The sequence below is a fragment of the Macadamia integrifolia genome, chromosome 10 (genome assembly GCF_013358625.1).
Source record: "Macadamia integrifolia cultivar HAES 741 chromosome 10, SCU_Mint_v3, whole genome shotgun sequence".
NCBI classification, from domain to species: domain Eukaryota; kingdom Viridiplantae; phylum Streptophyta; class Magnoliopsida; order Proteales; family Proteaceae; genus Macadamia; species Macadamia integrifolia.
The window spans coordinates 29293133-29320750 of record NC_056566.1 but is presented as its reverse complement, the minus strand read 5'-3'; the positions used below and the strand labels follow the sequence as shown (position 1 = coordinate 29320750).

At 40.0% G+C, this 27618-nt stretch overlaps 5 protein-coding genes across 7 annotated transcripts in view; 2 read left to right on the top strand and 3 right to left on the bottom strand.

Annotated features, from left to right (window-relative positions):
- Positions 1–238: 238 nt before the first annotated feature.
- LOC122091926 (outer envelope pore protein 16-4, chloroplastic) lies at positions 239–7646 on the bottom strand. 2 transcript variants are annotated; one of them, XR_006144065.1, is made up of 7 exons: positions 7355–7643; positions 7219–7270; positions 7087–7118; positions 6919–6952; positions 3074–3141; positions 987–1206; positions 239–901 (listed from the first exon to the last, which is right to left on the bottom strand). XR_006144065.1 is itself a non-coding variant. In XM_042662174.1 (7 exons), the coding sequence occupies exons 1-6, from the start codon at positions 7424–7426 to the stop codon at positions 1072–1074; spliced, it is 393 nt and encodes a 130-aa protein (XP_042518108.1). In that variant the 5' UTR covers positions 7427–7646; the 3' UTR covers positions 239–900; positions 1048–1071. The 2 variants fall into 2 exon arrangements, 1 of the variants encoding a protein (XP_042518108.1); XM_042662174.1 differs by having other exon boundaries at positions 239–900; positions 1048–1206; positions 7355–7646.
- A 694-nt stretch (positions 7647–8340) lies between these two features.
- Positions 8341–10536, top strand: LOC122091925 (pentatricopeptide repeat-containing protein At3g62890). Its single transcript, XM_042662173.1, has one exon. The coding sequence runs from the start codon at positions 8592–8594 to the stop codon at positions 10308–10310; it is 1719 nt and encodes a 572-aa protein (XP_042518107.1). The 5' UTR covers positions 8341–8591; the 3' UTR covers positions 10311–10536.
- Positions 10537–11984: 1448 nt separating this feature from the next.
- LOC122091915 (blue-light photoreceptor PHR2-like) lies at positions 11985–16302 on the bottom strand. The gene is made up of 4 exons (XM_042662158.1): positions 15198–16302; positions 13602–13816; positions 13407–13508; positions 11985–12363 (listed from the first exon to the last, which is right to left on the bottom strand). Exons 1-4 carry the CDS (start codon positions 16188–16190, stop codon positions 12282–12284), a joined length of 1392 nt encoding a protein of 463 aa, XP_042518092.1. The 5' UTR covers positions 16191–16302; the 3' UTR covers positions 11985–12281.
- A 2596-nt stretch (positions 16303–18898) lies between these two features.
- LOC122091511 (O-methyltransferase 1, chloroplastic) lies at positions 18899–22369 on the bottom strand. 2 transcript variants are annotated; one of them, XM_042661504.1, is made up of 7 exons: positions 22105–22369; positions 21855–22024; positions 21639–21759; positions 21014–21138; positions 20751–20879; positions 20488–20652; positions 18899–19214 (listed from the first exon to the last, which is right to left on the bottom strand). In XM_042661504.1, exons 1-7 carry the CDS (start codon positions 22352–22354, stop codon positions 19143–19145), a joined length of 1032 nt encoding a protein of 343 aa, XP_042517438.1. In that variant the 5' UTR covers positions 22355–22369; the 3' UTR covers positions 18899–19142. The 2 variants fall into 2 exon arrangements, with proteins under 2 accessions (XP_042517438.1, XP_042517439.1); XM_042661505.1 differs by lacking the exon at positions 21639–21759 and having other exon boundaries at positions 20751–20826.
- Positions 22370–22392: 23 nt separating this feature from the next.
- Positions 22393–27618, top strand: part of LOC122092362 (uncharacterized protein C57A7.06) — a 6929-nt gene continuing 1703 nt past the window's right edge. Inside the window, exons 1-10 of the mRNA XM_042662673.1 lie at positions 22393–22400; positions 22465–22957; positions 23539–23716; positions 23835–24313; positions 25468–25689; positions 25838–26167; positions 26295–26645; positions 26735–26815; positions 26911–26985; positions 27087–27458. Of these exons, the coding sequence (XP_042518607.1) occupies positions 22393–22400; positions 22465–22957; positions 23539–23716; positions 23835–24313; positions 25468–25689; positions 25838–26167; positions 26295–26645; positions 26735–26815; positions 26911–26985; positions 27087–27458 (2589 nt within the window). The remainder of the gene's footprint in view (positions 22401–22464; positions 22958–23538; positions 23717–23834; positions 24314–25467; positions 25690–25837; positions 26168–26294; positions 26646–26734; positions 26816–26910; positions 26986–27086; positions 27459–27618) is intronic.

Below are 27618 nucleotides of genomic sequence, written 5' to 3'. Positions count from 1 at the left end.
AAAAAAAAAAAAAAAAAACTTGGTATTTTTAAATTACAATACCAATAACAGAGCCGTATAGAACAATCTTGCCCAAACTTGTGCCTAGATCCAAGATGTATTTCTTCGACACTTTCCTGCAAGGCTTGTCAAACAAATTGACACAAATTCTACCAAGTGGGTTTAGGTTAAAATAAGGTGGCACTCATTAGTGCCCTGACAGGGATGGGAAATGGGAAAATACTGTGTACAAAACAACTTGGACAAGGCCACACGTCTGAGACTAATGTGAATTCAACACAGTTGGAGAAAAAAACAAGATCGGTAAATGGAATAATGCGGGGACCAGATTATGCCCGTCTTCCACTCAGACAAAAATTGCGCCATCAGAGGAACTATCCAAGTAAATTCAATACTAATGATGCCATCTCTCTGAAAGTCTCTTGGCTTCAACACAATATGAAAGTGGAGAAGTAAGCACATTAATATCCTGCACAATAGCTCGGAATTCTGGTAGAGGCTGCTGTGATGAATTCAAGGCTGTTACCTAGCAAATTGCAAGGCTAATTTCAAACCAATGCCTAACCAAACATACACGCACAGACTTTTGAATCGGCTAAATGCCAACTTCTGCAATGCATCTCAACCATGTGACCCACTTTGTATTCGAGAATCTCAGCAGTCTTCAAAATTTTACAGTTCTCAATTAAACAAAACGGAAAATGAACCCATCTTCATTATTCTGACCCGGGTCACTTCCCCTTTAACAATTCGAAAGATTTCATAACTTAGTTTAGATAGTACACGCTGTCTTGAGGTGGCAGAGTTGGGAGATGTTGAACTTGGGCACCATAATAAATAGCTCAGAACAACACCCGATGTCCAACGACCAAAACTTCTTAAACTTAAGAGTTAAGAACAGCTGAAAAAAAAAAAAAAAAAAAAAACAAATAAAGCACACAGAAAAATATGGATCTTTCTTATCTATATTTGTGATATGGGATTACCAGATCGGGGATGAACAATTGAAATAAGGGGAAGGAGATGCATGGGGAACATTCATCCCACCTTAGGCACCCAGCTAGAGATGAGTTAGCTTGTTTTTGAGTAGTCAGCAGCGGAACATATGGTGGACACTAAAGCTGCCATCCCAAAGACTTGAATCCAGCTTCGGGTCCTTGCAGCAAAAGCTGCCCCAGCAATGCCACCCGCAATTGACGCATTCACCTGTAAAAGGAAACTTTGACATGTCTTATCAGATCATCAAGCCCCATCTTACCAACAAAATACGACTTATAACTACATAAAATATGTGAAATAGGTGATGTGGGTGCCCCCCCCCCCCCCCAACCTTTCCAATGTATGAACCCCCTTGATTAGTCAATACATCTACCAGACTGGTCTAGCAATAAGTGTTTTGAGGGGTTCAGAAAATTTTCTTGAATAGGGGCGAAGCTTACATTCTGCCCACTGCAACAAGAATGAATTCAGCAACAATGAAACAAAATGAAAAATTTTCTCCATTTCTCAGTCAAGTGGTCGTGAAGTTCATGCATTAATCGAATGTGAAAACAACAATGAATGGAAGGATTGCAACGCAATCAGTTGGTAACATCTAGAAGGACTTTCGACCATATCAACTTCTTGTGGACTAAGCTCTGGGACACGTATGAGTGTGAAAAGATTATCTCAACAAAAACGTAATACTAGAGCTATGATCTATGTTTCCATTTTCCTTCTGGTCAGCTTCCATTGCAAGAATCTATTTACATGAGCCAGAGACCTTAAAATCAAATTGCCAAGTATCTGTTTTTCAAAAGATTTTGTAGCAGGACAATTGAGGATGTCTACTTCCACATGGAATCATTAAAGTGAACAAGGAAACAATGATACTTTAATGATCCAATGCTATTGATGTTTTCTCCAGCCTCATTTACTTCCTTTTTTTTTTTTGTAGAACCCTCATTTACTTCACATCATAGCACAAGGAAACACTAGAGGCATATTTTTAGCCATGCAATTTCTCATCTCAGAATCAAAAACAAATTTTACCAGATGAATTTAGTACACAATATGGTTCCTGGTGGTTGGCAGAGTTTATCCTCAACAATTAAGCAAAATCTCTCCCACTACAAGACTGTTACCCTGTTGTAACCAGGCTAAAAGTTTTGCATAATATGTAAGCAATCATTGCTAGTAACGACTATGTTCAACCAACAGCACTACATCTCTTTGCAAGAAGGAAAATCTTGTAAGTTTTGCTCACCTACCAATTTTAGCCACTTCGTTTAGTTCCAATAACACCCCAAAGGAACTTGAACGAGAGAGGAGTCTTTGCATGAGACAGGGCCCTTACTGTGAGCAGGGATGATCAAAGTCCTTCCTATTGGTCCATTCAGCCCAGAAAAGCAAATTTCTTCTTTATCCTTTCTTATATAACAAAACCTCCCTGAAATTCTTAGATTACTGGGTTCCATAATGCATTCAAGGAGGCGAAAAAGGAAGAGCTTTTCCAGCCTGAAAATATTTACAGGAACCTACTATAGTGACGAAGTGGATAAGGAAGTGACACGATCGCAAATGTAATGTTGTAGGCTTGTAGCTCAATAGTAATGCCTCTGTCAGGACTTAGAATATCCAGAAATTCTGATGGAATCAATAAAATATTTTTATGTTGACAATATGTGAAAAATTTTCTTTGAACTCCAGGAAAAATGATCCATTAAATTCTCCTTCACGAAATAGAAAATTGAATGGCTAAACACAAATTAAACAAGATGTAGAAGACTACCATAAAAAACTTTCATCCTCTAATCAAGCTATAGCATAACTCATCAGTCGTCCAAAGGAGAAGCACTAAGATTTCATAGGACACATTGGGTGACAAAGAAACTATTTTATGATAAAGGAAGAACTCATTGTCTGCTTCCCTCTTTTGGTAAGAGGGAAGGAATCCATCATCATGGGACCAGAAATTTACAAATCCTAGGTTTTGCATCCTTTGATTTCTTTCAACAAAATATGGCATAAACGTGCAAAGTAAGTTGCTTAGGAAAAGATTAAAAAAAAGGGAAAATAAAATCAGGAAGCTGACCCAATCCTTCCGTTTGCGGTATCGTTGAATCCCACACCGTGTAATAGAAAAGACTCCGGCAAAAAGTCCTAATACCAAACATAGAAGAGAAAAGCATATTATCAAATTAGGGGAAAAATGGATTAACATAGGATCCAATAAGACTGCAACAGTTAGCGCTAGCAAGCTTTGCTAGGGTAAGTTACAAAGCCTATAATACAGTACACTCTTATCAATTAGGGTTAGTACAACAACATGAAGGAAAGTAGAAAACATGCAAGGAAATCTAAGTCTAAACAGAGATCATAAGGGTACCCTGTAATACCCTACTTCTTAAACCCGGTCTAATTACACGGTTGACCCGGTTTAACCATGCAGGACCCGAACCGGAGAGAGTTAAAGCGGGATCCTTATGGACTATGATGGCAAGGGTGACCTTAAACACCGGCTGGCCCGACAAGTCCGAGCCAGTGCCAGAAGAGACGGGTGTACCCAAGCCATGTACATGCACCTATCATAAGGCCATGTACGGATAAAGCAGGTATGTAGCCGTATATTAAGGCGCATACGTATATTACATCGTATGCCAAGAGTGAGATTCGTGCCGAGGGCCGAATTCTGTCAAAATCCCAAGTTTTGGCCCTCAGGTGGGCAGATAGGTGGGCGCATCCACCCACCTGAGTGACCCACCCATGTGAATACTTAGTTATTTTAAGAAGTATATATATAGCATTTATGTTTTCTTTTTTTTTTCTCTTCTCATTTATGACACTCGTACGTTGGTGAGAAGAGTAAAGAGGAGAGAGAAAAGAAGGGAAAGAAGAGGAGAAGAGAAGGAAGAGGAAGAAGAGATGGATTTCAGCGGCGCCGAGGCTTGATCTTCCCATTCCGATGTCGGAAGAGGGATCTCCAACACTAGATCTACGTTTAGAGGTGAGCAAAGGCTGGGTTCCTTAAACTTTCACCATACCCAAGTAAAACCCTTGATTTGGGTAGGGTTTCTTGAGGTCTTGTAAATCCCCCTTGAAATGATGAACCTAAGGTTTAATAGATGATTTATGTGTTGATTTTGAAGGATTTGAAGAAGTATTTACAAGGTCGGATAAGCATTGTGGATTTGAAGTGATTTTGGGGTTTTGAAGGAGTTTTTGAGCAAAGAAGGTAAGATGGCTTCCATTCCTTAAATCTAACCTAGATCTAGGTTAGAACCATCTTATGAGACCTTGAATGTGTGAAGAATGGATTTGGAAAAGCCCCATTTGAATCCCCAAAGGTTGGGGGAAGTTTGGGAAGAAATAGCAGTTTCCCGCCAAGACCCGTGGGCCAAGACCGGTGGGCCATTTGGCCCGCCTGTGGGCACCCACTTGAGAGGGCAAGGCCCTCGGGCACAACCGGCGGGCCGACCTACCCGCCGGTCCAGACCGGTGGGTCTGACTGGTGGGTCAGGCAGGTGGGCTGTCCGACCCACCCGAGAGGCTCCGAACGTGATTTTTACGTCCGATTGGACCCAAAATGGACGTGTGACCTTCTTTTAGGATTCTTAACATGATCGTGTCATTGGATTGTGTTAATCTTGATCCCAAAGTGGTGAAATACTAACCCCACTCACTCATGATAGGTTTACCAAATCCTACGCTTCTCGCACCGGATCTCACCCGTACCAAGCGTGAGTCCTTGTACACTACAGGTAAGTGGAGAGATGACGTTTGGCCTTGTTTCAAGGCATTGTTTGGCATTAATTTAATTGTATCTAGATTAGCCATGTCATCATGAAAATGCTATATAGATTAGTCATCCTCACATTGTTATGCATGGGTGTTGTGTTTATTTTCTAAATGCCAAGTGATGATATGCTTATGTGATGAATGTGGACATCATTGTGCATGATGCATTAATAGAATAGATGCCGTAGTCGGCTTAGAAACGAGTGCATTGGTGGCCCGTGGTATGGGACGCGGTGGCACTATACAATCGTACTATTGTCATATAGGAGCATGCGGTTTAGGATTATCATCTTCCCGTGCTACGACCTTTCCCAACAGGGGTTAAGGTGTTGGGTTACCATTTGGGGGGAAGCAGTGGTCGCGGTTGTTGGGTCACTGTGGCGGTTAGACATTACGCCCGACTGGTCATTAGGACAGTCGGCAACCCCGGTGGTATATTCAAGAGGGCCAATCGTACTGCTTTTAAATTGCTGGAGTCAGCACCTTTAATTTCTGTCATTTATTTTATGTTGAGAGTCGGTGGTCGGCATGTTTTTACTTTTCTGAGTACTCACGATGGGCCTTCTCCAACAGCCCTATGGGCGTATCGCGGGAGGGAGTTCGCGGCTCGTACCCGGAGTATACGCGCACTGTGGTTGTAGTAGCACTAAAACCAAGGACTTAGTAATGTTGCTTAGGTGGATGTGATTAAAAATGTATTGCATAACATATAGTGCATATGGTTGTGATTTGTTGGGTGGACTGCTGTGTGGTCCATCTTTTCACTTACTGAGCTAGTGAGCTCATCCCACGTGTGCACCTCTTTTAGATGATTTTGCAGGTCATCAACCAGATGAGCACGGGGCGGGTCCCACGGTTGAGTTCCCTGAAGAGGACCGGTGGGTCCCTGAGGAGTTAGAGCACGGCACTGATTGCTTGTGCGAGAGTTGTGCTGCGGGACCGCAGTTCTAATACCGAGCTGAGCTCCACTTTGGATGCCGAGCTGAGCTCTACCTTGAGATGCCGAGCTGGGCTCAAGCTTTGATACCGAGCTGAGCTCTAAGCTTTGATACCGAGCTGAGCTGTACACTCTGATTTTTGATGATTCCTATTGTGTACTTGATGTGTGAATTATACTTTTATTGTGTAAATATCATGCCTTCGGGCCCACATGTATTTAACTATTGTATCACAATTCGGGTATCATGTATTATAGGAATATTCACAGGTAAACCAAGTATTCCGCTGAACTGATGAGCTCTTTCTTAGTTGTGTGTATGCTGAGGTGGAATACTGTATCAGATGATCTTGGCAGGTTTGGGTTAACCGGTGTTAACCCGGTCACTGGCCCGGTTCTGTGTGAACGGGGTGTGACATACCCGGTCAACAGTGGCAAGTGAATGTGCAAGAAGTATATTTTTAAATTTGGAGCAGTGAAAATTTGGTGGATAGAAAACAATATTTCTAAATGAAAGCAAGAGACATGATAAAGGAAGCATACTCAGTACTTCCGTGCCAGATGAAATTTGACAGAGTTCCAATGTCAGAGATGTATACATGTAGCTATTTTTTCATTGTCAAAAGAGAGGATTCAAGATAATTTCTAGTATCAAGAACTTTGCTGTCATTATATTGACATAAACGAGTTAAATTTGGTATTACACTAGTAGTCTGAGATTGCTGGCACACTGGCACTATGGAAACCCTACCCCTAATCAGGGTTTTAGACTCAAAAGTGCTAGTAGCTAAAGAGGGGAAATGAGAGTTACGTATAGCAGGGTATAATTGGACTGAAAATAGCTAGCGGCCAGAAGAGAGCAAGGTAATGAAATGGGTATGAAATGATAATTGGAACAACAGATTCACTAGTAGGAAATGAAATGGGTATGAAATCATAACTGGAACAAAAAGTGCACTGATAGGGAATTTGAGGACAGATGAACAGAGATGATCGGTAATGTTTCAGGCTAAACAGATCAGGATTTAGAAATAAATAAAGAGTTGCAGGTTACACAAAACTGGCCTAAAACAAGAAATCAATCAGCCTTGTTTCTCCTTCCTATTTCTGCCGGTAGCATCAGAGATGCCCATAAGATACCCAATGATAAAAAGCAATTCACAAACACATTGCTATATTACAAAATTCCACGTCGAGGGAATTACCAGATTGTAAGCCATATCTGCCAGCTGACTTTACCTGTAAAAGAGACAGTCACATAAGGCAACCATCAGACAAACATGAAGTTCATAAACCCTGATAAGGATATAAATGGTTAAATTTTGCAATGGGCTATAATGTTGCAATAATACTGAAATCAGAGAGAGTTCTACCACAAAAGATGCACGAGCAACGCCAGCAAGACCTAAAACCAAAACAGAAGTTCAGTTCATATCTCAAATTCTCGGGTTGATTGAATCACGGGGAAAAAAAAAGGAATCGAAGAGTACCAGTGTTTCATTTACCTCTCTTCCGACCATCGTATGGACCTATACACAAACCCCAGATGGTTCCTGCCTGAAACGCCATCACAGTTTCATTCGAGCGATAATAATATTACAAAGAAGAAGAAGGAGAAGAAGAAAATGGAAAGATAGTTACCGTTGCGAAACGAGTGATGGAATCAACAGCAATGGAAGAACAAGGTATGTCGTCTTCGAATTCTTCCTCCATGCTTCGTCTTCTCTAGAGCAACTCGACCCTTTTTGCCCAAATTACAAGTCTTAAATGCAACACAGGAGCAGCAAAAGAGGGAGGGGTAATGTTCCAATACATGAAGTCACGATGGTTTAAGCCAAAACGAGCAAAAAGGTCGGCAGCGGAGACGGGTGAAGAGAAGCTTCAGATCATATTCAGGCTGTGTTTGGTTTGCATTCTTGGAATACATTCTCAAAGTGAAAAATGCATTCTCAACTTAAAATGGGAATTGTGTTCGGTATGGTATTTATATTCTCATTCTTAAAAATCTATTCTTCATCTTCTTGGCCTATTATTATTATTATTATTATTATTATTATTTTTAGAGTTCTTAACCCATTATTTTGTTTTTAATTCTCCTTAAGATTTAGCAATAAATAATAGTTTTCAAGAGCTTTATATTTTATCACGAAGGAAAATTGATTGGAATTAAAAACCATATTATAATATCATGATTAAATGGGTCTCCCTAACAGCCAAGAGGTTCAAACTTGAGACCTCTTGGAACCTCTTGGCGAACATGGGATTTTTTATACACCAACTGCACTAAGCAATTGTTGTTCCAGAAGTTAGAAATTGATTATAGATCCGTTCAGTTCAAACGTTGATAGCTAACTGTTATGCCACTACCACTTGATCATGACATTGTCCCACTTTCTATCATTACAAGGGTAAAGAGGAGTATATTTAGAAGCAAAAGTGTTGTCGTGTGTTAGAAACTGGGTTAGAGGATAACCCCAAGAAAGAGGCTCCAATACCTAAGTTAGTGTTCAGGTGAAAATAGAGAATGAAATAGACACAGCTCTAAGTCTTACCTTAAAAATCCATGTAAGTGTCTCTTATGTTGTGGCCTGTGGCTTTTCTCATGGGGTAATGGTTAACTCAATCATGGTTACCTAATGGTGTGATAACCATCAAAATTAGCCTTAGTTAGGTCCGTTAGCATTAATTGAGTTTAGAAACACTCACAGATGTCACTGTCCTTTTGAATATGTAATATTGTAATAGTTATTCTTGGCGTGGACTGAAGCCCTTCTAATCTCTGAATTCAAAAGTTCATCAAAAAATAAGTTCCGAATTCAAAATACCGTTGCCCTTCTCAAGTAGGTTGGGGAAGCTTTCCCGCCTTCCCCAGCTTGCAATGAGAGTGTCTACGAAGCTCGTATCTTCGACTCATCCGTCTCTCCACCTTTCCCACCCGACCGTTGATTCTTTCACCTGGAACACCCTAATACGAGCCCATGCCCAATCCAGGGATCGACCAGCCGTCTCTGCCGTTTCCCCTCTATCCGTTTACCTGCGCATGCGCTGCCATGGCGTCGAACCCGACTTCCATACCTTCCCTTTCCTCCTCCAATCTTTCGATTCTCCTTGTCATCTCCAATTAGGAACGCAAGTACACGCTCACATTCTTTGCTTGGGCCTCGCCTCTGACCCCTTCACCCAAACCTCTCTTATCAGTATGTACTCCTCTTGTGGCGATTCAAATTCTGCCCACCAAATCTTTGATGAGATTCCAAATCCTGACTTGCCCTCTTGGAATTCCATCATTGCATCCAATGTCAAAATAGGTTTTATTGGTACTGCCCGGCAGATTTTTGATAGAATGCCTCAACGAAATGTTATCTCTTGGAGTTGTATGATAAATGGGTATACGAGATGTGGTGAATATAGAGAAGCACTATCATTATTTCGAGATATGCAGTCATTGGAATTGGATACTGTGCGGCCAAATGAGTTCACCATGTCCAGTGTTCTTTCAGCCTGTGGACGGTTAGGTGCACTAGAGCATGGTAAGTGGGCACATGCTTATGTCGACAAATGTGGAATGGAAATGAATGTGGTGTTGGGGACTTCTTTGATAGATATGTATGCTAAATGTGGAAGTATTGAAAAGGCAAGGTCTGTGTTTGACAATTTGGGTCCTAACAAGGATGTGATGGCTTGGAGTGTGATGATCTCAGGCTTGGCGATGCATGGGTTAGGAGAAGAGTGTTTTGCCTTATTCTCAAGGATGCAAGATCAAGGGGTGAGGCCTAATGCTATTACATTCTTGGGTATTCTTTGTGCTTGTGTACATGGGGGCTTTGTGAGTGAGGGGAAGACCTATTTGAAGAGGATGAGTGAGGAGTTTGGTATTACTCCCCTGATCCAGCACTATGGTTGCATTGTGGACCTTTATGGAAGAGCTGGGCTGATTGATGAGGCATTGAATGTGATAAAATCTATGCCTATGGAACCTGATGTCCTTGTGTGGGGAGCCCTTCTCAATGGTTCTAGGATGCACGGTAGCATCAAGATATGTGAGCTTTCCCTCAAACAACTGATCAAGTTAGAACCCACTAATAGTGGGGCCTTTGTGCTTCTATCAAATGTTTATGCAAAGATGGGTAGGTGGGACGATGTAAGATATGTGAGAGATCAAATGGAAGCAAAGAGTATCAAGAAGCTCCCTGGATGTAGCATGGTTGAGGTGGGGGGTATCCTACATGAGTTTCTTGTTGGGGATGAATCACATCCAGAAGCTCGTGAGATCTATTTGATGCTCGAGGAGATAATGAAGAAATTGAAGATGGAGGGTTATGTGGGAAGAACAGGGGAGGTATTACTGGACTTGGACGAGGAAGGGAGGGAATTAGCCCTGTCCTTTCATAGTGAGAAGCTGGCAGTTGCCTTCGGCTTTCTGATGACAAGTCCAGGTACACTGATACGTATTGTTAAGAACCTCAGGATATGTGGTGACTGTCATGATGCCATTAAGATGATATCTAGGATTTTTGACCGGGAGATCACTGTTAGAGATTGCAATCGATTTCACCACTTCAAACATGGTTTATGCTCTTGTAAAGATTATTGGTGATTCCATCCACCATTTTCAAAGAGGAACAAGAAAAAAAAGTGGATTTTCGAGTTAGTTTTTCTGGGTGAGAATTCTTGCCGCAAGTTTGAGAGATCTTCATTGTAATATTTCTTCCATCAAATAGTGAATCATCTTCATCCTCGCCCATGGACGTAATACATCACATCGGCGTGTGAACCATGTTAAATCTCTGTATCATTTTTATTTAATCTGTTCATTTTCTTCATGTTTCTTAGTGGTTGTTCTCACAGATTGATTTCCAACTTGAAAGAGACACTAGACAATTACTTTGGAGAAAACAGAATTAGGAGAGCAACCAAATCATAATATATTTGAAAAAAATGGCTTCATTCTTCACAAAACAGTAGCAAGGAAGCCAATCATAAATGACTAGTTTAAGCCAGACAATATTTTAAAACTCATATTCAAGCAGACTGATCCTGAGTTGTTCATACTTTGTCAGATCACCAGGTAAATGGGGATGGTGGATTGGCTGATTTCGTGGTTTTAAAAATGGAATTGAAATCGTAAAAATGGAATTGAAATCGCAAAATCAGCCGATTCAAATTGTTTCCATACCCAATTTCGAGTTTCCGATTTAAATCTGGTGATTCACCAAATCCATATCCACTTTTTGAAACCTTGATGCAAGAGGACTTTGCCAGAATAAACCTAAGATGCATTAAAAGCATACCATAATATTTCACTGTTTAGGAAGGGATAAATTTATTAGATAAAATAATGGTTTCTGCTTGCAGAGTTGTGCTCGAATTGTTATTTTCGTTATTTTTCATTTCATAAAAGTAGGTTGGATGATGAATTATCTTCATGGTGGTGGCTATGCATGTAGGACGTTTTGGCTTGATCGATCCATATATTACGTCAGGTAGATAGCCAATATCTTATTATAGTCTCGCGTTATAAGCATGTGAATGATTTATAATGGTGTGTGAGATTGACAACCGACACTTATTATAATTGACCATTACTTGTCAATTGTTTTGTATGGATCCTTCCCCTCATCCTTGCTTGAAATCTCTATATACCTGACCCCTATTAAGTTGAGATAAGGTTTTGAATGTTATATAATATATCACCGTTTTAGACAAAACTTTGACTGAATGAAACATATACTCATTTAATGTTAAAATTTAAACAATATGACACTGTGAGAGTGTCTTAATTCTTCAAAAATACTTAGAACACCATCCAAAAGGTGGTCTAGGGCCTAAAGGAATTGAACAATGCTGAACTTATCAGCTGCATCAACAACCAACGACGATCTTGCGTTCTTGATGTTGACCCACTTCTCAGAGATATTAGGCATTTAGCTTCCTCCTTTGCTGAATATATTTTCTCTTTGCTGAATATATTTTCTCTTTTATTCCAAGAGGAGCAAATTGTGTAGTTCATACACTTGTCATGAAGGCAGTGTCATTGGTGCCGAAGACAGTCTGACCTAATTCCACACCCTGGTTTCATGAACTGTGTGTAAATGAAACCATAGCTATTACGCAAGATTATCATGAATAGATTTCCCTTTGACCAAAAAATGGCCAAGCAAGAAAGAATATGCACAATGGATCCTTCAGATTACCCGAACAGATTCTAATCCCAATCTCAGGTAGTTAAAGAAGGATCCCATTCAGCAAAGCAATGCAAAGAGAATTGACATACAAGAAACAAAGTTGAATTTTTCTTTTAAGGTTAAGAAATAAACTTGAGATAGAGAATGTTGAGTTCATCAGCACAGTACTACACACATATCCCCCAAGTTAATATCCGTTTCCCCAGAATTTCCTTATTGTAAGGATATACAAACTTACAAAATGTCTCCAGACCAAAACTGCCACCTCCCAAGAAACAGAAACAGTGGCATCTCCACTGCACCTTCTTTGACAGATCATTAGCCAGAGAAAAGGTCAAGTTCAATTCACATCTGGAATTTCCTTTCACTTTACTAGTTCTCACTCAAGCAAGGGCACCAGTGCAACCTGTAGCTGCAGCACTAGCAAGCTGTTTCTTGGTAGAGCTGTATTTCTTGGTGATGAATCTGAAATGAATATAAAAGAAAAGCATGATTAGAGCCTGCAAATCAAACCACAAACGGGACTAGAAACCATGGTCTACAGAATTCGTATTGGGTGCCCGAACGGCCGAACCCATATCGATCAAAGTCCGATTCAGGGGTAAATATGTCCAAAAAAAATTCACCAAAAATGAGGGTAAAACCATCAGATCCAGAACGATCTGTATCGGTATTGACCAGTACCGATATTTTAAACCATGCTTGCAACAGTGTGTTCAAGTTCTTGTGGAACCCTGGTTGGTTCTTTAGTGGAGTGAGTTGACCCACCCCCATCAGAGCTGAAGGTAAACGAACATCAGCTTCCCTAAAGTAGAACCAAAATAACTCAGTTCTATGTCATTGCAACTGCTTACCAGCTGGATCAATTCTATCTAGGTCCTTAATCAGTTGTGCCCTAAAGTAGATTCAAGACAATTACTTTTTCAATTCACTGGGTGAGAACAGTCCAGCAGTCATTTGTGTGTATATCGAACTTGAGAATCCAATCCCAAGATAGTTGGCCAATATATAAACTAGAATAGAGCAGGTATCACTTCTGATCAACCAACCATGAAATTACGTATAGCAATTGACTCAGAAAGACTCCCTATTTGATGGATGTCTAGGTTTGCGATTATATCAATCAACTTAGGAGCATAGATCCCAGGATATCATGTCGACACATCGGCTTTAACAGTGCAAGTACCACCTCTGATCAATCAGAAAGGCAAAGGAATTTTAACCAAAAGCGTACATACGCTTGAAATGCCAGGCATCCTAGATGTGGGACATGTCACACTGTCAGCCTCCTCACTGAAGCTGAACAACATTCCCTGTTATGCTGCAGGGAGATTGCCTCTGCAGTCTAGCCAGACATCAATCTTATATTTATTCATGGCCAGAAAACATAGTCAAGGCCTCTGAACCCTTCTTCTTTTTGAGGAAATGCCTGCTTCCTATTGCATGGGACACAGGCACAAGTATAACCTACTTTATAGCAAGGCCAGCTTTCAGGATATATCGGTTACCTGAAGAAATCTCTCCATAACAACTCAAACATCAGCCAGTTCATTCCAGTATCAGATGAGCCAGAACCACCATCTTTCCGGGTTGAAGCAGCAGTAATTGTTCTAGAAATCAAAATTTTGTTCAAGTAAGAAAATCTTCGTAGAATTCTGATATAATTAGAAAATTATATCCATAAGAAAGATAAATTACAGCACCTGGTGGCAGATTTCTTTAGCTCATCAAACATGAAACGAGGAGACAGGCATCCCATGGCCAACCATGGAGAGATTTTACAGGAGAAGTTTGCACCATATATGCTACCATCTTCCTTGTTTGGCTGTACCTGACATTCCACTGCAAATTTTCTAAGTCTCTGCAATGCTTCAGTTTCTCCTCCCACAAGATGAGCATTCGCAGCTGGCTTTCCATCCTACTCAACAGGAACCAACCACATCATTCATGACAAATCATTTTTTTTTTGGTAGATGACAAATCTTATTCAGCACTTAATGTGGTAATATCTAAAACCAAAATGTGAAACTTCTTTTACCAATTCAGAATCAATAGAACACACTAAAGGGTCAAGAAATTGACCATATCTACCACCATCCCTTAAAATTTTACATCTAATCTTCTCAACCACCTAAAATGATATAACTAATGTGAAGTATTTGCTAATACAGCATGCAGAATTGTTCAAGTCTTCAAACCATAATTCCCACTGCACCTTGGATTTGATTAGTAAAGCACAATAGGTAAGTGTAATAAGCATGTCCATAATGATGGGTAATAAGTATTATGATCTTGTAAGGTCATTCAGTTATCCATTTTAAAAATAAAAAAATAAAAACCAGCTATCTATCGTCAAGAGATGAAAAGAAGGTTAGGCAAAGACCAAAGAATATGGGTGAATGCAACTGATAATACTACTGAAGTTCTGTTTCAAATGGTTGTGGTCATGCAGTAAAGGTAATCTTAGGTCAGGATATCTCCTACATGGAAACAGAAGATTTGGCAGTTCAAACTTGATATGAAAATACATCATATGGATAGTAGAAATTAAATGATAGCTTAAATGAAATAATGATTTGATCATGAAATTTTTTTAACAACTCTTTAGGATCTACAGGTAGTTCTTACAACACTATGAGTTGGTAAATTCAAATACGGTAGATTCTTATGAATCCATACATTTCATGAATGGAACTACCGAGAAGATTTTTCACACCAAAAACTAGTTAGCTATTCTAACTCTATTGGTCTGTTCTACTTTGAGTGCATATTTATGTTGCTTTAATGTTATCATGGTAAGAACACACGCGCTCACATGCCTGCTCACTCTGTGGTCCATGGATTGACGATAATATGAAGCACTTGTATAAATTTTGATCAAGTAGTAGTAAGTATGCTCTACTGCAAACAGAAATACATTGATTTTAGAATCCATAAGAATGGCTCATGGACTTGTTATGAATCAACCGTGTTCTTGCAAATTCAAATATCACAGAATACAACAAGAGTTATACCTTCTTGGAGGTATTATGAAAGTTTCACACCAACTAAAAGTTTTTGCAATAAGAAAATTGTGCAATGGCTTTGTTACGAAACAAAAATTTACTAGTAAGAAATTTAGAACTCAAAACATGAACTAAACCAATTCCAATTTGCTCTAATCGTAATTGTAGCTGACCTCAATCAAACTGAACACTAGCCAGCTTTCCCAAAAAAAAAAAAAAAAAAAAAAAGATGAAAAGTGGCTTCGTTAAAAATGAAGGAAATTGAGAAACATTAAGTAAACTGAGCAGCCGAACCTGAGTCATTGTTGCAGTTGGGCTGAGCCCCAGATCCAGTAATGTCGGAATCTCACCGGGCTCTACATCTCCTCTGGCAGGCAAGCCCTTCAACTGATCCAAAGCCGCAATTGTATTCCTCACTTCTAGAGCTTGCACCTTCTCCCTAAACCCACCATAATTAGATGGCATATCCTCCAGCTTGAACGGCAAATCGTCGAGGTGATACAAGGTGCTCCCCCAGAAGAATTTCACCTCCACACCTTCCTCCTTCATCGCCGCCTCAATCTTCTCCTCGGCAATAACCTCATTGTGTGAGACCTCCCTATGTGCATAGACGGCATCGGCCCCGATAGCCTTCGCCAACTCAACTAAAACGATCTCCGGCTTCCCAATCCTGATCACGAGGTCGGAACCTCTGGACTGGAGAGTCCGCCGCAGATCAGAGACGGACTCAATCAAGAAAGCAGCACGGTAAGGCCCCGTCTTATCAAATCCCGAGGAGGACTTACCGTAGTCGCGTGGGTCAAAGCAGTAGACAGGGAGGACCGAAATGGACTCGTTCTGGGCAGTGTTGAGGCACTCATTGTCGTGCACACGGAGGTCATTTCGGAACCACACGATGGACGAACGACGGACTCCGGCGAGGTTGGACGGTTCGGAGGACCAGCGCGGCCCGTGGCAGAGAGGGGCTTGGAGTGGAGAGGCCGAGAATGTGGAGCTAAAGGATTGCTTGGGAGGAGAAAGGGAGGAGGCCGAGAGGGAAAGATGAGACAGAGAGTATATCTGAGAGGGGATTTTGATTTTGTTGGGAGGAGAAGCGAGCAGGGAGGAGGGTTTGAGATGGGGAAGGAGATGAGTGGGGAGGATGGTTGAGAGGGAGAGAGAGATTGAAGCAGTGGGCAACGGAGAAGCAACTACAGAGGCGACTTTGGAGGATGAGGATGCAATTTCTTCCTGGTCTTCTTCAACCTTGGTCTCCAGTTGTTCTAGGGCTCGTAGATTGACATCCATTTTAGGGTTTCTTCGGAGATAGAACCTGGAAGAGCTTCTCTGCTTCTTCCACCTTCAGAGTGGTCGGAGCTGTTTTCACCCCTACTGCTGCCTAATTCCAATCCCTATCAACTCTCCGGAACCGTTTAATTATTTTCGTTATCCGATTTGATATGGTACTTCTCAACCATATCAAGAATGTTGTTGTCTTGCAACATAGACCGTTCGTGTTTCCATAAGACAAGATCATAAATCGGATTCAGTGGTGGCCGACACCGATTTGAGCCGATTTTAAAACCCTTTTTCATTTAATTCTACCTCAGATCCTAACGCTATGTTTGGTTGGAAGGGATATTATGAGGAATGGAAAGGAAATTTTCATACTTAAAATAGAAAATTGTATAATATTACTCCATGCGAGTCTCATGTGATTATATAAAGTTATAAACTACTTCATTTTTTGTAACCATATTTAGTAATGACTTATATTTTTTATAGAACATATTTAGTAATGACACATTTTGCATATTATAGCAAAGGGTTTTAGATGTAAAGTCAAGTAAAACTTAATAATCAAATATGAATAATTTGAAGTCAATGATATAGTCACATGGAGTAATGATTACAAACATTTCATTTTTAAGAATGAAAATTTTACTATTCTTCTTTTTAATTTCTATTGCAACCAAAGGAAACCATGAAAAAAGTAGTGGTTGCACACACACCTATGATGTTGTGTGAACATATCTCACCATAGATGGAGGTTAGATACATTCTCGTCGTTGGATGATCTTATCTCTATGGATAATGGTTGCACAAATCTTCATTATTATAGTCTTTCATTCATCTATTTCAGGGAAGTCTTTGCATGTGTGCCAGTTATTTCACATGTTTTGTATGCTTTGATATGCTTATTAATCAATCCTTACGGATTTCGATCTAAAATGGATTTGAATCAGTCTCATAAACCCTAGAATCAGTCCCAGATCTGAAAACCAAGCAATCTAATCCCCAAAACCCTGAAATTGACTGCTCCGGCTTCTAAAATCAAGATTGATCATTTCAATCCGAATCGAACCTCTCAAGAGAATTGATGATTGCATCTTTGATACACTACTAGTACTAGTATGTCAGAGAATTCTTAATTGGCTAACTATAAATAGTCCCCCGTAATTTCTGTTTTGACTAGGAAGTACTATTTTGCACATCAAATTTATCATGCGCTCACCAAAAGTAGGAATGAATTTAATTTCAATTTCAATTTTAATTTTGACATTGAAAGTGCTTGTCATCTACTTCAGAATTTCATTGAAATTTGATTTCTATGTTACTAAAATAAAATGTAAAAATTAAATCAAAATTACCCCCATAAAATTAAAATAGAAATCATACCAAAACAGCCCTTATGGAGAAGGGTGCCTCCTCACCAAATTGGTCGTAGTAACCAAGCCCAAAAACTGTTTCGAGTGTTTGTCTGCTCTCAAGACTCAAGCTTGTGTCTTCACTAACCTATAATTGATGGAGAATAGAACAAGAAAGGGAAAAAATATGATCGAGAATTCTCCTCACCTGTGGGGCTGGAATCCACCAGTACCCCTCCTGAATCCAGAGAAGAAAGTTCAAATTCCTCTTGAGGTGTACTCTATTTTCTCAAATGTTATTTATATTCTTAAATTTTTTTATTTATATAACTTATTTTAGTCTTTGTGTTGTATGTGTGTCCTTTTTGATTTCCTGTCTCCCTTTAATGTATTAAGCACTTTGTTCCGGAAGGGCTCCTCTACTGCGCATAAGATAAGGCAGTTCAGATCCAACGCCTTAGAGCATCTCGAAGATTGTGCCCGTGAAGAGGCGTTCCAGGGCGTCCGATCTGAGCTGCCACCTCTTGTGTGCAGCAGTGGAACCGGATCCCTTAGTTCCCTGGCAGAAAATGCTTAAACACCATGGCGAACTTGAGACAATTTAGTTCACTAACCGTAGGAGAAGCCAAAGCCCCAAAAGGTTGCTGCTTGAAAGAAACCAGAGCTCCAACGAGATTAAAATGTTAATGCAGAATGATCACTTGAGAAGTGGTTGACTAAATGGGACTTTAAAATAACCATCACGTCTATAACTCAAGACTGCTTCTGCTAGTCTTTAACAATTTAAAAGCAAGAAAACCAGGCAACAAGGTGTGTTTTACACCAATGGAGGGACTTGGCATAGCATCCAACACCCCACACCTTACTTTTCACTGCCTGTTTTAGAATGGTATCAGACCCCAATGTCCTGATCTGCAGGTCTTCCCACGATGGGATATGAGTTTGTAGGAGTGCACTCTTTCATGTTGACATTCTGATGTGTTTTCTTAATTAGTGTCAGTACTGTCACAGTTTTTTTTTTTTTTGGGGGGGGGGGTGGAGGAGAGCTTTCCTAAAAACAAAACTTCCAACCTAAACACCTCATGTGACCACAAGGGAAAGATTCTTCCATTCAACCATCTCAAACAGATACATGAGATTTGTTGAACTGAAACATGACTTCCTCTCAGTCTTCACACGCACAGAATGCAATGGCTTCTTTAAGCAGGAACTAAAATTTCAACCTTGATACAGGCTACGTGCTCATACAACAGAGAGGTGACATTTCAGTTCACCCATTTTTATAAATAGCTGAGAAATGCAAAGATAATGGGCATATACGCTATGCTAGTCGATGGTACTTCCTAGGCTTCTCTTGTTACCAATTCAGATCATTAATAGACTGCTCTAGCTTCATTAATCTTGCTCAATGCCATTATAACCACAACTCTTCAGTTAACTAAACCAGAAATTTTTGAACATGATACAAATGTAATCATCCCCAAACAATTGGAATAACAGTTCAGTTGAGTTTTATAAACATAAGCACATACAATATCCCATGTTAATAACAAATACTAGGTAAAAAGGAAGAGGAAAATTGTAGTGTCCAATAAGGAACTCACAATCTTAATCATATTTCCTCAAACCCCTCTTCATCTGCTTCTTCCTCAATCCTGTGATATTCTCTTCTCCAACTTTCCATCTGCGCAGGCAACAACCATCACTCAAAGACATAAACAAAAGGCGTAAAAGCTGAATTTCCAGAAGCAGCAGCTAAAGCCTCATTCATACCTATGGGGAATAGAAAGAGAAAGTGCTGCTTGGGTTAACTTAAAAAAGAAGAGGCACCCTAATCCCCATATCCACCTGACTTAAGCACCCAAACAGCCAAGCGGGGCAGAAAACCCATCATAAACCATTGACATCTAAAAGGATCACACTCTGGGTCTCTTGGGGATAGTTTCCCAACTATATTTGAAAATGGATTGGTTACCCATAAAGATAAAGAAAGTTTTCTTGTAGTTCCACTTCATGCTAAGGACCAAGGACTAGCCACCATGACCAAAGGAAACATGGAAGAATTCAGGTGGAATGGATTTGAGGAAGCACTCAGCCAGCCTTTTTTAAGCATGTTCTTCTTGCCTCCATTCTCCATCTTCTCCTCTATCCATGGTTTAAAGTATCTTTGATACTGATACGATACCCTCCGATACGTATCTTAAATTTAGTAGACCGATACGATACATACCGATACGATACATGAAATTTTTAAAATCCTTTCGTATCGATATATATCCTACGATACATACCGATATGCACCTATGCACTATCGATAAATATTTATACTCTATGAAAAATATAAAATCGAGGTGAAATATACGTTTCGGTATGTATCGGTACGTATCGGTGAGTATTTGTATGTATCAATCGGTATGTATCGATGAGTATTAGTACTTATTGGTGAGTATCGGTATGTATCGATCAGTACGTATTGGTGAATATTGGTGAATATCGGTATGTACCGATACAGCGCGCTACGGTCATATAATGGCCAAGATGGGTATTTTTTTAGAAAACACGAATTTTTAAGGGGTTTTTGTTCCAAAGTCGTAGTCAACTATATTTTTCTTTAACTAAAGTGGAAATCAAGGTTGGGAACAAGGATTTTACATTTATGGGACAACTTCAAACCTTGAATTCTTACTGCGATACCCTCAATTTAGTGTTTATGCATAATACATGTTATTAATAGCTTTTTTTAATAAATTTTTTATGCAAAAGTGTTTAAAAAGGTGTTTAATATCCATTTATGTGCGTATCTTTAGCGTATCTCCAATACGATACGATACCCTCCGATACGTATCTTAATTTTGGTCGACCGATATGGCGACCGATACCAATACTTTACTCCTTGCCTCTATCAACCATCATATCTAAATAACTTTTGCATCTAAATATAGAAGTATGAGTTTTACCTGATCATCAGACAAACGCAATTGTTCTGCAACAAAAAGTATATTCTTGTACCCTCCCAATGGTGGATTCCTGCCCACGCTCCTTGCGACATCCTTGAAGTCGATGATCTCCACCTGGAAACCATTGCTCAAGAACAACTTGTCCATCCATTTCTGGGTAGTGGACTGCATAATACATGTAAAGTAATAAATTAGCGTTTCCAGAAAAGGAATTGGGACCAATAAAATGTTAAACTACTGTAGTGTGCCTCTTGCCATCGAACCTTGTTTCCAACTTCAGTTTCAGTCAACCATATGGGTAGTTCTCCTACAAGAAGGCTTCCTTTTGTGGCTAAACAACTGATGATAAACAAAAGCTCATTAAAACTTGCCAAGTTCAACACAGGCAATCCCTGCGAAATCATTTTAACAAAAATTCAGTTAAGCATCTATTCAAACTTTACACCCTTGAACAACCAAGGAAAGATACTCGGAAGAAGACTTTGACAACTACCAATTGTTGTTGTTGACAATGAAATTTGATCACCTGGAATATCCAAAAACTAGGCTGGCTACCCATAAACCCTTTTCTTTGCAAGATCTCTTGTACATCAAGGCACTTGTACGGAACATGAACGAATAAGCAGTTTCTTGGAATCTTAGCCCCGACACCTGAATCAGTTTTTGTGGAAAAGAAACTGTGAAAATATGTTGAATGACTTCTCTGAAAAAGCTTAGAAGGAAATGTAGACAAGTTGAACTTGTAAAAAACAGTGAGGGAAAGAGGGGGGGGGGGAAGGGGAAATAGTGCTGTCGATAATATCTCAACTCCTGAGGAATATGCTGATGTTGTGCTGAGGGAAAAGTTCATGAAGCTGGAAGTATACAATTTAATGGAAGACTGTATGTGATGATAATATACAAATTACAATAAATTTGGAGAACAAGGGCTGTACACGATTGGTCTCTGCTGCCATCTTCTAAGAAATGCTGGAAAATTAGGAAGAGCAATACCAATTGCAGTCAGATGAAGTTCCCCACATAATGCAGGAAGCCCAAGCTCATCTTTCAATAAAATAACAACCAAAGACAAGGAATTGAGGGTGCAGCCAAAAAAAAAAAAAAACGAGACCAAGGAAGGCAAATAAAGCATAATCCACACAGGCAGGCACCTTCGAGCCTTTGAGCAGCTATTTGGAAGACTAGGTCTGGAGATATATCAAATATTATGGTAGAGTTTGGCCAATTGAGCCGATACGGCCGTGTGTCCATACCATCTGCCAACAGAACAATCTGCAGGATATTATTACAGAGATAGTAGACGTACGCCATGTTCTTCTATGGATTTCTAAGCAAAAATGTAATGGCAAGATTGTATCTTATCCCACCTGTCTAAGCCCTTCCATCAGATTGATAGTAGAAAGCAACTTATCATCAATGAACTTTGTTGCTAAGCAATAGTGGTGTAGGGATGCACTAAACGATGGGGATAGCTTCATATCCTCATTCGTATCAGAACCAATGAAGCAACCGGCGTATGGGTCTAGAAACAGAGGCTCTGCAAGTGCAAGGATTAATTAGAGACTTGAAATAATTTCCGGCAAAACCTTTCTATAAAATAAGAGAGATATAGCTTACCTGGTTTACAGGTCTCTTCAAATCGAAGAGAAGCGGCGTCGATGGCCGCTTGAAGGAGTGGATCATCATGGTTTCGGAGCTGGGCTGTCAATCGGCCATGCCTCTTCTTTGCAGAGAAGCGAGACAGTTGGGGGCGCACAAGAATAACGGCCGCTGCAGGGAACAAGCACAAGCACCTCATTTGCAGGGCCAGGTCAAGCCGCAGTGCTTGTGAGTCGTGAATCGGGAACCTGGACCACCCGGTGCGCATATAATCGTTTAATAAACGGTTCAATTTTGATTCATTACATGAAACTGTTTTAAACGGTTCGATTTAGTTTCTACTTCTGACCCTAAGAACCGAACCACACCACTAAGCAGCCGGCCCCGGTCAGAAAATCAGGTTAAACGTATATCTGTAACCAAACATCAGTGGCGGAAGCCTGATGCCTGTGAAGAGAGGTATTGGAGCCAGGAAAAACAGTTCGTTCGCTCTTCTTTCGCCGCTGTGGGAGCCGAAGGCCTCATTCCTGCAAAGATAGTGTTGGAGAAGAAGAGAAGGATGAGAGAGGATACTAAACAGAGGAAAGACGCGAGCGGTATGAAGAGAAAGCAGTTACATTCTACTGTAGATAAGAAGAAGAGAACGAAGAAGAAGGATGAGCGGAAAAAGACTGGTCCTAGGTTGCCCTCTGCGTTGAAACGCGAGCTCGATGTCCTAAACCCTAACCCAAGGAACAGTGACGAAGAGATCGATTCAGATGTCGGTGATGTGTACGAGTACGAAGAGCGTATGCCGGAAGAGGAGTCGAAGAAGAATCGGAGATTCGATACTGTTGATAACCTCGAATACGAGCTTCCAGACGAATTTGAGGTACTCTAGGGTTTGTTCCTTTTCTGTTTCAGGTTTTCTGCCGTTTACTTCTCTTTTTCCACGCAGTCTAAAATTCGAGTTTCCCAGTCTTTCGGTTCTATCTTATTCGTGAAAAATTATTGATTACATAACCTTTTTATTAATACTCTCTTTCTCTCTCTCTCTCTCTCTCTCTCTCTCTCTCTCTCTCTCTCTCTAGTAGTTTCATCCAGTGAAGGTTGATAAAGATATCAGTTTTGAGATCAATTGAATTTCCATATGCTTGAATCTTTGCTCCTCTTGTATTTATGCTTAGCCAGGATACTGATTTGGCTGCAATACGATTCTTATGGAATGGTAGTGTATCTGTTGAAAGAAATAATTGCTCACTAAGCTGAAAATAAGTTTTTTTGGCTTCTTTGTTCCGGGGAGGGGGGGATTATTTGTTGTTGATGAAAGTAAAGTATAACAGAAAATGATCCTTAAAATATTTCCTCGAGATACTTCAATTTAAAAAAAAATTTTTGGGGGGGGTGGGGGGTGAGAGATGCAGTGCTTTTTTGTATTGAGTTTGTTCATGGACAATGTACACGTTAATGTAGGATGAGAATTTGCCATCAGAAGATGATGATGATGATGATGAGGATAATGATAGTGGTGAAAGGAGCAGAAGAAGAGATAATTCGAACCGGTTGGATGATGAGGTTGAAGAGGATGATGACGGAAGGCATGCAAAGATGCTGCAAGGAATTACTGGTATCCCGAGTGAGGCCTTTGAAGGTATGGAGTTATGAAGCTGTACCTTTTTCTTTTTTTTGGGAGGGGGGGGGGTGTCCTTTCCTATATATAAAGTCAGACACCTGAGGATAACAGGATATTTATTATGGATATTTTTCAGGTAAAAAGAAGAAGAACACTGTTGTTCTGTCGGAAGCCCACCCAGAATCGGAGTACAATCCAAGCAGAGGTGCTATTGATGGTGATGGAAACATAAGTGTTGAGGATCTATTAGGAAGTATCCAGGGAATGTCCGGCTACAGTAAGGTCCGAAAGAGAGTGCATCAAGTGGACAAAAAGTCTAAGTCCGTTCTGGCTCCTCTTCCAAAGGCTGATCGTGAGAAGTTGGAGAGGAAAGTTGTGTATGAAAAATCAAAGAAGGAGATTACTAAGTGGGAGCCATTAGTCAAGAAGCATCGGGAAGCACCAACTCTGTATTTTGATGAAGATATAAATGTCGGGTACTCGACTGTGGGGGCAATTGCATCTGAATTTGAACCTAAAACTGATTTTGAGAAGAAGATTTATTCCCTAGTTCAGGATGCCAAGCTTATGGAAGCGCATAACAAGGATGGTGCAAGGCTTCTTGAGCTCAACAAGGTATAGAGCTCCTTCAAAAATTAATTTCTTCTGGTGTTCTGTATAGAATTGCAGTATATGACATCTGTTTCATAATGATAATTTTTGTTTCCCCCTCTGTTTTTAGTGCCAGTCTTGCACCGTTGACAATTTTATGTTGATTTTTTTTTTTTTAATATACTCTTTGCTCTTTTTGGCAAATCTTCTTTAGCCCAAAAGCACTTTTGTAACAACTACTTGATTATATTGCCTGTTAGTTGTTCGGTTACAGTCACAAAATAGTTCTTTCTAATGCTAGTGGAGTGTCTCGATAATTTTGTGAAGTTTAGATTGTCATCACTGCCAAATTATTACACTCTTTGTAAACCACATCTGTCCACCTTTTCCAAGGAGCAGGATTAAAAAAAATGAGAATGTATTTCTGTTATTTGCATTTGGTGTTCTGCTTTTCCTTCTGAGACAATGTTTTCCATTATTCATCTTGTGTTCTGCTTTTCCTTCTGTGTGTGTGTGTGGGGGGGGGGTGTTCGGGTTAGCAAGGTTGTTAATAAAAACTGAATCAATGGATTTCTGCTTTTTAAATGCTAAAATCAGAAAATATGTGAATATGTGATAGTATTACCTTTTTGGCTTCTCAAAAGGAACACCTTTTTTATTTTTTGGATAGATAAGGATAATTTCATTGATCAGGGAAGAGTTTTACATTCGGTAATAGATACACTGGGCATAATTACTTTTAAGAAGTTTTCAAAACTTATCTGGAAAATCAGTAGGGTAAATGATAGTTTCACATCGCCAAAGGCATAGAGGCAATGCAATCCGCTGGTTGATTAAGCTCTCTCCAGACATGATGATACTCCCTCCAAGACAGCCTATCTCCCAAATGCAAATTCAGACTCTTGCCTATTTGGAACAACCTTCTTTAAAGAGAGAGAGAGAGGGGGGGGGGGGGAGACTGTATTTGGTTACAGGACTGTGAGGGAAAACCTTTTAGAGCCAGTGACTTCTTTATCAGATCTTTGAACTTCTGCCTTAGAGTACTTTTCTGCGTCCATGTCTACTTTTCGAGGTCCCTTGGATGATTTATGTCACCTTATTGAGTGATACTTGTATTGAGCTCAATATACTTGTTATTGACTCTTCCCTATGCTTCTCTGGCTACTGATGTTTGGCAGATATCAGTCAAAGATGTAAAAGATCGTCAAAATCGTCTTGCTAAAATGCGTAGCCTTCTTTTCCGTAACGAAATGAAGAGTAAACGCATCAAGAACATTAAATCCAAGATATACCATCGGTTATCGAAGAAGGATAAACTGAAATCAGCATCTGCTGGAATGGAAATGGACCCAGAAGCTGCTAAGGAGCAAGCAAAGAAGCAAGAGTTCAAACGAGCTGAGGTGATTGTACATTCTCTCTAGAATATATTTGCATCCTACATTATTAGTTATTATGATATTCTTCCAAATTTTCATCATGCTTACAGTTATTCCTCTCTCTCTTTTTGTGTGCATGCACACTCATGTTTATCCTTTATACTAAACGCAGGAACGTATGACGCTGAAACACAAAAACAGTTCCAAGTGGGCAAAACGTATTTTGGAACGTGGTCTAAACACCCAGGATGAAGGAACTCGAGCTGCTATTTCTGAACAACTTCATCAACATGCACTGTTGACCAGAAAGATGAATTCTGCGAAGGATAATAGTAGCAGTGAAGGTAGTAGTGATGAGAATGAGGAGGAGGATAACGAGCTTTTTTTGAGCTCAGATCAGGACAGGGCATCCAAGCTTTTAACCAGGATGAAAGAGAAGACACTTGAACTCATGGAAGATGTGGAGCAGCCTAAATCAGGGGTGCTTTCGATGCCATTCATGGTAAAAGTTTATTTATTCTCACCTTTCTCTACTTCACTTGATTCTACTTGGTGCACTCGCTGGCTTTGATTGTTATCATGGTTCTCGTTTTTCTGTAACTATCTATCTTTGATTTGCTTCCATGCAGGTTAATGCAGAAAAAAAGAGAAAGGCAGAAGCATATAGAGAAGCAGAACTTACACTTCGAGAGTGTGAGTCCATGGTAGAGCAGCTTGATGATACTATTGAGTCGGAAAATCCAAAAATAGGAACTTTAAGTGGTAGACGGGTATTTGGGGCAGCTAGAAACAATACCCAAGAATTAAGTAATAAGAAATCAAAGAACATAAGTGATTACAGTGACAGCGAAGACGAATTAGCGGCCAAAGAAAACATTGATGGGGGCCAGGAAAATGTTGGTCTTCCACAAAAGGATGTTCAAATTGATCCGGGGTCACTCCATGAAGAGTCTGGTGTTGGTCGGCAGCCTGTGTTTAAGGTGATAGTGAGTTGAGTTATTTTCATCTTTTCTTTGTCTTGCATCTGTCCCCTTCCTATGTAAATAACTTTTGCTTTTCTGGTCTGCAGAGCTTTGATGATATTGTTAAAGACCCTGGACACAGGACGACATTTGAAGTAGCTATTTTTGCATCAGACTCCTGGAGAAAGGTTGCTTTAACCTCATCTTTCATTTTTCCTAACCAACAAGTAACTTTTTCTTCATTTTTTTTTTTTAAACTCATTTTTGTACACAATATAAGCAGATGAAGACTGGAAAAGAGGTAGATGGCAAAAATGGCAAGACTTCGGTTGTGGTAGAGCCTCGTCAGGAGCTGAAGGTCTGACCTTCATCCATTAATTACTTAACAGATAACTTGTGATTAGCTCCTCTCTTATTTGTTACTCTTATTTTCGTTTTATTCTTCTTTTGAATCTTAAGGAGGTAGATGAGGATACTGGTACAGACAGTGAAGAAGAGATGGTGGATGGGATTCTATCTTCTGGTGCAAAAGCCAGCTATGAACTTCCATCTCAAGAAGACCTTATACACCGTGCTTTTGCTGGTGACAATGTAGAGGAAGAGTTTGAGGACGATAAACTGGAAATTCTGAAAGAGGAGAATCCAGAACCTGAGAAGCCAGTATTACTTCCAGGCTGGGGCCAATGGACTCATATCCAGCAGAAGAAAGGCTTGCCTTCTTGGATGCTTGAAGAGCATGCAAATGCCAAAAAGACACGGGAAGAATCCCTGATGAAGAGGAAGGATGCACATCTGAAACATGTCATTATCTCTGAAAAGATTGACAAGAAGGTGAGTAGTTTTAAGATTTCAGAATTGGTTTGCTTTGTTTTCTCCTTCTTGCTCTCCTTTCCCTTTCAAACCTTAAATATGTAGTCAACAAATTGTTAACGGTGTAGACAACAATAGTCCTACCTTCAACTCCGACTCCCCCACATCCCCCCACCCCCAG

Bases quoted from the DNA above. Each gene is read 5' to 3' on its own strand.
- LOC122091926 (XM_042662174.1), bottom strand. From the start codon at position 7,426: ATGGAGGAAGAATTCGAAGACGACATACCTTGTTCTTCCATTGCTGTT. The intron at 6,953-7,086 runs GTAGAACTCTCT...TCTCTTTTACAG, and splicing joins TTGCTCGTGCATCTTTTGTG to GTAAAGTCAGCTGGCAGATA. The intron at 1,207-3,073 runs GTCAGCTTCCTG...TTCCTTTTACAG, and splicing joins ACCGCAAACGGAAGGATTGG to GTGAATGCGTCAATTGCGGG.
- LOC122091925 (XM_042662173.1), top strand. From the start codon at position 8,592: ATGAGAGTGTCTACGAAGCTCGTATCTTCGACTCATCCGTCTCTCCAC.
- LOC122091915 (XM_042662158.1), bottom strand. From the start codon at position 16,190: ATGGATGTCAATCTACGAGCCCTAGAACAACTGGAGACCAAGGTTGAA. The intron at 13,817-15,197 runs GTTCGGCTGCTC...CCTGTTGAGTAG, and splicing joins CAACTGCAACAATGACTCAG to GATGGAAAGCCAGCTGCGAA. The intron at 12,364-13,406 runs GTAACCGATATA...TATTCATTTCAG, and splicing joins TTATGGAGAGATTTCTTCAG to ATTCATCACCAAGAAATACA.
- LOC122091511 (XM_042661504.1), bottom strand. From the start codon at position 22,354: ATGCGCACCGGGTGGTCCAGGTTCCCGATTCACGACTCACAAGCACTG. The intron at 21,760-21,854 runs GTGGGATAAGAT...AATATCCTGCAG, and splicing joins TGATGGAAGGGCTTAGACAG to ATTGTTCTGTTGGCAGATGG. The intron at 20,653-20,750 runs GTTCGATGGCAA...TGTATTATGCAG, and splicing joins AAACTGAAGTTGGAAACAAG to TCCACTACCCAGAAATGGAT.